This window comes from Antechinus flavipes, unplaced genomic scaffold (genome assembly GCF_016432865.1).
Source record: "Antechinus flavipes isolate AdamAnt ecotype Samford, QLD, Australia unplaced genomic scaffold, AdamAnt_v2 unplaced_scaffold65, whole genome shotgun sequence".
NCBI classification, from domain to species: Eukaryota; Metazoa; Chordata; class Mammalia; order Dasyuromorphia; family Dasyuridae; genus Antechinus; species Antechinus flavipes.
Genome location: NW_026262373.1, coordinates 6062 through 14000, shown reverse-complemented (window position 1 = coordinate 14000; position 7939 = coordinate 6062). Strand labels below are relative to the sequence as shown.

General features: G+C 44.6%; 1 gene segment (V, D, J or C); it reads right to left on the bottom strand.

The window, feature by feature from the left end:
- Nucleotides 1-1241: 1241 nt before the first annotated feature.
- LOC127543352 (immunoglobulin kappa variable 3-11-like) lies at nt 1242-2098 on the bottom strand. The segment is given in 2 exon segments: nt 1242-1711; nt 2031-2098. Coding segments are annotated over 2 exon segments (519 nt in total).
- Between the last annotated feature and the right edge of the window lie 5841 nt (nt 2099-7939).

Below are 7939 nucleotides of genomic sequence, written 5' to 3'. Positions count from 1 at the left end.
AATATTTTTTCTTTCATCTGAGGGTTCTGGCATTTGGCCACTATATTCCTTGGTGTTTTGATTTTAGGATCCCTTTCAGTGGGTGATCGATGAATCCTTTCAATGTTTATTTTTTCCTCTGTTCCTATGACTTCTGGGCAGTTCTCTTTGATAATTTCCTGGAAGACAGTGTCCAGGCTCTTTTTTTCATCATGTTTTTCTGGGAGTCCAATGATTCTCAGATTGTCTCTCCTGGATCTGTTTTCCAGGTCTGTTGTCTTCCCCAGAAGGTATTTCACATTTTTCTCCATTGTTTGATTTTTTTGGATTTGCTTGACTGATTCTTCTTGTCTCCTCGAGTCATTCAATTCCACTTGTTCAATTCTGATTTTCAGTGAAGTATTCTCTTCACTCACTTTTTTAAAATCTTTCTCTAATTGTCCAATTGAGTTCTTTTGTTCTGTGGAATTTTTTTCCATTTCTCCAATTTTGTTTTTTAGAGAGCTGTTTTCTGTTTCCAGTTCACTAATCCTATTTTTCAAGGATTTTACTTCTTTATCCACTCTCTCTTTAACTTTCTCCAGGCTCTTTTGCCAAGCCTCCCTCTCCCCTTCCCAAGCCTCACTCTGCTTTCCCCATTTTTCTTCTAGCTCCCTTGTGAGAGCCTTTTTAATCACTTCTATGAGGTTCATCTGTGCTGAGGAACAGACGATCTCCTCCTTTGGGGATTCACCTGGGGACTGCCTGTTTTTAGTCTCCTCAGGATTTAGAGTCTGCTCTCTATCTGTATAGAATCTGGTTTCTATCATGGCAGCTCCATGGGGCAGTGAGAGGATGGAGCGCTGGGCCTGGAATCCCCAAGACTCGCGTTTCTGAGTTTAATCTAACCTTGGACACTTACTATCCATGTGGCTCTGAACAAGTCACTCACTCCTGTTTGCCTCCATTTGTTTGTCTGAAATAAGCTGGAGGAGGAAATGGCAAAGCACCAGTGTCTGTGATAAGAAAATTCTGAGTAGGGTCACAGAGACTCAGACATGGCTGAAGAACAGACAAGATATACCTGCCATTGCTACAGAGAATGGGGGCAAAATCTGCTCAACGGGCTCCCAACCAGAGAAAGAAACTCATTACTTTGGGGCAAAGATATCAAGGGGACCTGAAATGTCAGCATTTCCCTGTAGGGACTTTCTCTCAGTTTCCCAGGGGCTGTGCTGCCTCCCCTCTGCCTTGGCTGTGCAGACAGGGCTTGTGATCACAAGTTAGAAAGGAGGGGACCCGGGGGACCAGAAAGGGGAAGCCCTGGGAGGTGTGAGCCTGCCCAGAGAGCAGGGGCTGCTCTGCCCTGGGGACCCCGAGGAGGCACCTGCTGCTCTGAGCTGAGTCCCCTGGATGCACGGGGGAGGTTTTTGTTCGGGCCTGAAGCACCGTGGGAGAGGGGAGCTATCACTCTGCTGACAGTAATAATGTGCAGCGTCCTCAGGCTCCAGGCTGCTGATGGTGAGTCTGAAATCTGTACCATACCCACTGCCACTGAACCGGGCAGGGACCCCGGATGCCAGCCTGTTAGCACCATAGATGAGGAGCCTGGGGGCTTGGCCGGGTTTCTGCTGGTACCAGTGCAAGTAACTATATACACTCTCACTGGCCTTGCAGCTGATGGTGACTGTCTCTCCTGGAGATGCGGACAAAGAGGCTGGAGACTGGGTCAGCACAATGGCTCCTCGGGAATCTAAAGAGAACCAAGAATTAGATCGAGAAAGAAGTGTGTGAACGTCTATTTTTAAAAATATGAATGAGACAATTTTGTGGAGACCATGGAAATTCCAGGTGATGAATAAGCTGGTTTTTTTGCTATCAATCTGAGGAAAAATAAAACATCTTTCCCACAAGCCTCACAAGGGTTTTAAACAGAGTTCTCATGGTTCTCAGCCTTCATCTACCTCCTTGAGGTCTAAGATTGCTCTCCCACTGAATTAAGAGATCATCAAGTTTTGTATCCCTGAAAACCTGGGACCTTCCCACCCCTTCCCTGCCCTCCTGGGCCTTACCCTGAGCCCAGAGCACCAGGAGCCAGAGCAGCTGCCATGGGGAGCTCATCCTGGCCCTCAGAGACTGAGCAGAGCAGCCAGAGCCCTGAGGGGCAGGAAGGAGGGAGGAAGCTTTTATGTCCTGGGCAGGGCTCCCTGCGGCTCCCTTGGGGCTCCAGATGCAAAAGAGCCCCAGGTGTGGGAGGAGCCTCCCCTCAGGGACCCCGGGAGCCCCAGGGAGTCCCCCTGGCTGAGCCTGGCTCTGGGGGAGGGGCCCCCTCTGTTCTGTCCCCAGGGGGAGACTCAGGACCAAAGGCAAGGTCACATCTAGTGCCTCAGGATGATGGTGCAGCCGGTTCTGGACAAATGAAGGCAGTTTCTCTCTCTCCCCCAGGACTAGATTCCCCTTAACCCTGAGGGAGCTCCCAGCCCTGGGGAGGAGGCAGAGAGGGCCCGAGCTCCCAGCCTGGAGACCTGGGAGGTGCCTCCCTGATGCTGCTCCTGGACCTGCCCCACTGCCACCTCTGCTGGAAAGGGGAGAACTCCAGGGGGCAGGGAGGGGTCTGGCTCAGACTGGACAGATCCTGGCCTGGGACCCGGGAAAAGTCTGTTCGAGCCTGGCTCCTGGTCAATGGGCTTTGTCAGTCCCTGGGGGATCCTGCCCTTGTCTGAAGCCTGTGGGGAAGAGCATTCGGTCTGTCCTTGTCCCCATTTCCCATCCTGACATGCCCTGGAGGCTCTGACAGTTTCTAGAAATGAGGCTCTGGGCAAAGAGGGCTCAGGGGGAGGCTCTGATGGGAGCGTAACTAGCTCAGAAACAGGGACCAGAAGCCTGGGCCATCATTCACTTCTACTCTGGGCGATTGCAACAGCCCCTGTCTGATCCCCCGCCTCCAGGCTCTCCTCTCGCCACTCAATCTATAGTGAAAAAATAACAGTAAAAACCATTCCTGTTATATCTATGTTTAAAAAACCATTTTTCTAATTAAAGATAAAAAGAATTTTAATGCTTTTTTTTTTTTATTAAATTTGAAACTCTCCCTCTCCCTCTTCTCGTCCCCGCCCCCCCATGGAGAAGGCAAGTAATTTGATTTAGGTTATACATGAGCAATAATGCTAAACATGTTTCAAGAATAATCGTAATGTGAAAGGAAAGCTAGACAGAAAAAGGAAAAGAAAGTAAAATATTATGCTTTTATCTGCTTTCAGAAATCTCAGCTAAAAAACAAAATGCTGAATGCTGGGGAAAGGAATGGAAAATAAGAAACAGTCTGTGTACCATAGGTTCTCCTAATTTAAAGAGAAATGCAAAAAAAATTATCTTTTCTATTATTATTACAATAAAGCTAGTATTTGTTGATTGTCTTAAAGTTTGCAGAGTACATTAAAATTTTATTTCCTTTTTTTCATTATAATTTTGGTGGGAGCTAGTAGCTATTAACTAGTATCATTGATATCATTAATATAGTCATGGGGATTCATAAAGGAATTATACCCATTTAATAGATAAATAAACTTAGACATAGAGTAAGTGACATGGTGAGGGCTTCACCTCTACTAACTGTCTGAAGCATTCTTTAAACTCAGATCCTCCTGAATCCAGGTCCAGGCTCCATTCATTGCACCACCAATTATATGTCAATATGTCAATTAGTATTGATATCCGTTTCGCTAGATCTGGTTTGCTGTGATTCGCTCCCAATGACAAAGTTCTCCCCATGAAACTTAGCCTCTTCCCTATAGCATGTAGTCCCAGAGAGCTGCCTTTAGCCCTCACATATCAATAAATCAGAGAAAAGTACATATTATTCATTTCACTTAAACTACATTTAAAATCCAGGGGCTCCTTTACACCCCGGGGGCGAAGAGACTTTTCAGAAGACCCATTAAGATAGAAAAGCCTCACATTCCCACTATCTCATTCAGGGCTCAGAACCCCCTTTCTACTGGACGTCAGGAGCCAAGGTGATCTCTCCCGTTTAGATCATCAGGTTATAAGGGCTCCCCTCTCAAGATAAGAAACAACAGAGAACTGGGTGTGTTTGTCAAGAATCTAGTTTGAGGCTCAAGTTCCCACAATTTCCTCCATCCCGGAGGTGAAACAGCTCAGGCCCGGCACAAGCTGGCAGATCTCGGGGGGCACAGTCATGGGCTGGAGTGGATGCACTTCGAAGTCTGTGGGAAAGAGCAGTCACGTCCCCTTGTTACAGCAAATATAAGGGAAAGCTGCTTCTTGGGGACCTCAGTGACTTCCACAAAGGGAAAGTAGCTCAGCATTAAGTTTATGTCTCTGGCTTTCTGGCTCACTGGGACAATAGTCAGGCCATAAGGATCTGTGACAGTCCCAGAAATGGGCTCTCGTTCTGCCTGCTGCAGACAGGGGAATCCTGGTTCTTTGTAGTGGCTAGAAGCTGGAAAATGAATGGATGCCCATCAATTGGAGAATGGTTGAGTAAATTGTGGTATATGAATGTTATGGAATATTATTGTTCTGTAAGGAATGACCAGCAGGATGAATACAGAGAGGACTGGCGAGACTTACATGAACTGATGCTGAGTGAAATGAGCAGAACCAGGAGATCATTATATACCTCAACAACGATACTGTTTGAGGATGTATTCTGATGGAAGTGGATCTCTTCGATAAAGAGAGCCTTAATTGATCAAAGATGGACAGAAGCAGCTACACCCAGAGAAAGAACACTGGAAATGAATATAAACTGCTGGCATTTTTGTTTTTCTTCCCGGGTTATTTATACCTTCTGAATTCAATTCTCCCTGTGCAACAAGAGAACTGTTCAGTTCTGCACAAATATATTGTATCCAGGATATACTGTAACCCATTCAACATGTAAAGGACTGCTTGCCATCTGGGGGAAGGGGTGGAGGGAGGGAGGGGAAAAATCGGAACAAAAATGAATGCAAGGGATAATGCTGTAAAAAATTACCCTGGCATGCGTTCTATCAATAAAAAGATATTAAAATTAAAAAAAATTAAAAAAAAAAAAGGATCCTTTTCTTGTCAGAAATAAACGTTGTGGCTCCTAAGTCCTAATAAAAGTGAGCACGCGGTACTTTCTGGGGCAGGGTTACGGGTGTGGGAGGCAATGGATGGGAAACATCAAGAAAGGCCTCAGGATGGACTTCACTTGCAGGTTTTCTTGGCAGTTCATTTTTCTGAGGCAAAGAGGGTTAAATGATAAATAAGTTAGTACATTTTTGAGGCCAGATTCAACCTCTTCGAAGCCCAATATTCTCTCCCTGTGCCATCGAGCTACCTCAGAGTCAGATGGAAAACATTAAATGAAGATAAATGCATTTGTAATTGATTCTCAGGCAGGAGAAGACTGCTGACACTTACTGAGCAGCAGGAGGATGTGGTCAGAGGAGGACCTGATTTTCCTTCTCAGCATTTAGCAATGATGATCATCCTCCAATGGGTTTTTGTAATTCTATTCTACCCTTAATTCAGTTCTCTCTCCCACCCAGGCCCTCTGAGCCACGAAGCCCATGGAAAGTCTGTTAGATGAGCCTGTTGTTTCTCCTTTCCAGTGAAAAGGACTGGCTGAGATCTCGGGGAACACAAAGGGGAATGTCTGCATGTTCCTGATTCTCAAGCACAATATTAGGTCACTGGGGCTCCATGTTTAAGCTTCTTCTGGGACAAGAAACAGTGTCAGCACATCAGAGAAACAATGAACCCATAATGGAGATGCCATTTTTGTCCTGTCTTTGTTGCTTATTATGATGCTGAATGTAAATACATATACATAGACACACACACACACACACACACACACACACACACACACACACACTAAAAGGCGGATCCTCCAGAGTGGTTTATTTCCTAGTCCGAGCACTAATTAAACACACACCGGGACATGCCTGACGGCCGCTTCATCTTAAGAATTCTCCACAAGACAAGGAAAATACCTCTGGAGAGTGTAGGACGAGCCCAAGCTTTTTTTTTTTTTTTTTTTTCTTTAAATCTGACCTTGTTTCCTCTAATACTGGAAAAAGGGTTTTCCTATATCGCTGCCCTTGGAAGGAGAAGGCACAAATGCAGGACTTCCCTTGTAGAGTGAATCACTTCTAGCGGATCAGAAACGGTTCCTCCATTCGATGTTTTCTCCCGAAATGTCCCAGATCACATGTCCAAGTACTAGCTAAGGACAGAAGCTTGTAAAGCTACAAATGTCAGGCTGGATGGGCTTCCATAAGGAAGTACGGCTGGAGCTGTAGCGGGCTGCGCCCGCCTAAGGCCTCTGTGAGCAAACAGCAAGGATTTCTCTGTCCTGCTGCCTCTGAGAAAGCGGCTGTTCCCCCCAAGCTGAAGCAACGGAACTGCCCTGGGAAGGTTTGGTTTGGAGAACTGGAACCCAGTGGGACCCTTCTATCACCCTACAGACAATAAGCATCTGCGGCATCCTCTGCCTTTAGGCTGCTGGTAGGGAGAGGGCTGAACCTCTTGAGTCGATGCACTGAGGTCAGGACAGGTGAGCACTTGAGGCTAACAACTGATTGGACAATACTCTATTAGCATGTGCTTGGGGAATGGCCCTTCCCACTATCCTGTGCTGGCTCGATGACTGGTGTATACAGAGGGTTGTAGGAGGGACTAGGGGATGGAGTAAGACTAGCCAGAGTCACAGACAAGGGAGGAGGAGATTGTAGAGATTCTGCTTCCATCTAATTCAATCCTACCTCTAAAGAGCAAGAATAAAGACTAAGGACTTTTGCTTATTCTGACTCTGGCTGATTCTAAGGTATCCAGGGGGCTAACACGGCCATCACACTGCTAGGGAGAGGAAAATCTGTCCCAGACCCACAGCCACTCATGTGTAACCCCAGACTTGGGGTTGAAAACCCTAGAAATTTAAGCAACTGTACTTATTTGCAATGTTATCTCTAAACAAAATAAAGAATAAAATAAAGATAAATAAAATAAAAGTTAAAAACTAAATAAAATAAGATAAATAAAAAAGGAGATTTCCCTTTCACCAGAATCACAAGTAGATGAGGGGATGGGGATAACAATTTGGTCTTCATATCAAAGTACAAATAACTAGGGGATATGCTCCTTTCCAAGGGAAAATAATGATATGTAATACCATGAAGTTCCCTTAAATTTTATGGGCCTGCCTTTTTTTTTTTTTTAGTCCATCAACGTTTATTATGCAAATTAATACAACATAGTACAATGAACCTTTCAAAAATTACAATTTGTATTTGAAAAACAAAGATAATTTTATCATTCAATAGAAATTAGGCCATCAAATAATAAAGTGAAAGCACATCTACAATTTCCCTGCTACTAGATATGAAATTCTCAACCAGGCTCTATTTGCACTAATGCCATTAATATTTTCTTTTCTTTTTTTTTTTAATAACTTTTTATTGACAGAATCCATGCCAGGATAATTTTTTACAACATTATCCCTTGCACTCACTTCTTTTCCAATTTTTCCCCTCCTTCCCTCCACCCCCTCCCCCAGATGACAAGCAGTCCTTTACATGTTGAATAGGTTACAGTATATCCTAGATACAATGTATGTGTGCAGAACCGTACAGTTCTCTTGTTGCACAGGGAGAATTGGATTCAGAAGGTATAAATAACCCGGGAAGAAAAACAAAAATGCAAGCAGTTTATATTCATTTCCAGTGTTCTTTCTTTGGGAGTAGCTGCTTCTGTCCATTCTTGATCAATTTAAACGGAATTAGCTCTCTTTATTAAAGAGATCAACTTCCATCAGAATATATCCTAATACAGTATCGTTGTTGAGGTATATAATGATCTCCTGGTTCTGCTCATTTCACTCAGCATCAGTTCATGTAAGTCTCGCCAGTCCTCTCTGTATTCATCCTGCTGGTCATTCCTTACAGAACAACAATATTCCATAATATTCATATACCACAATTTTCTCAAC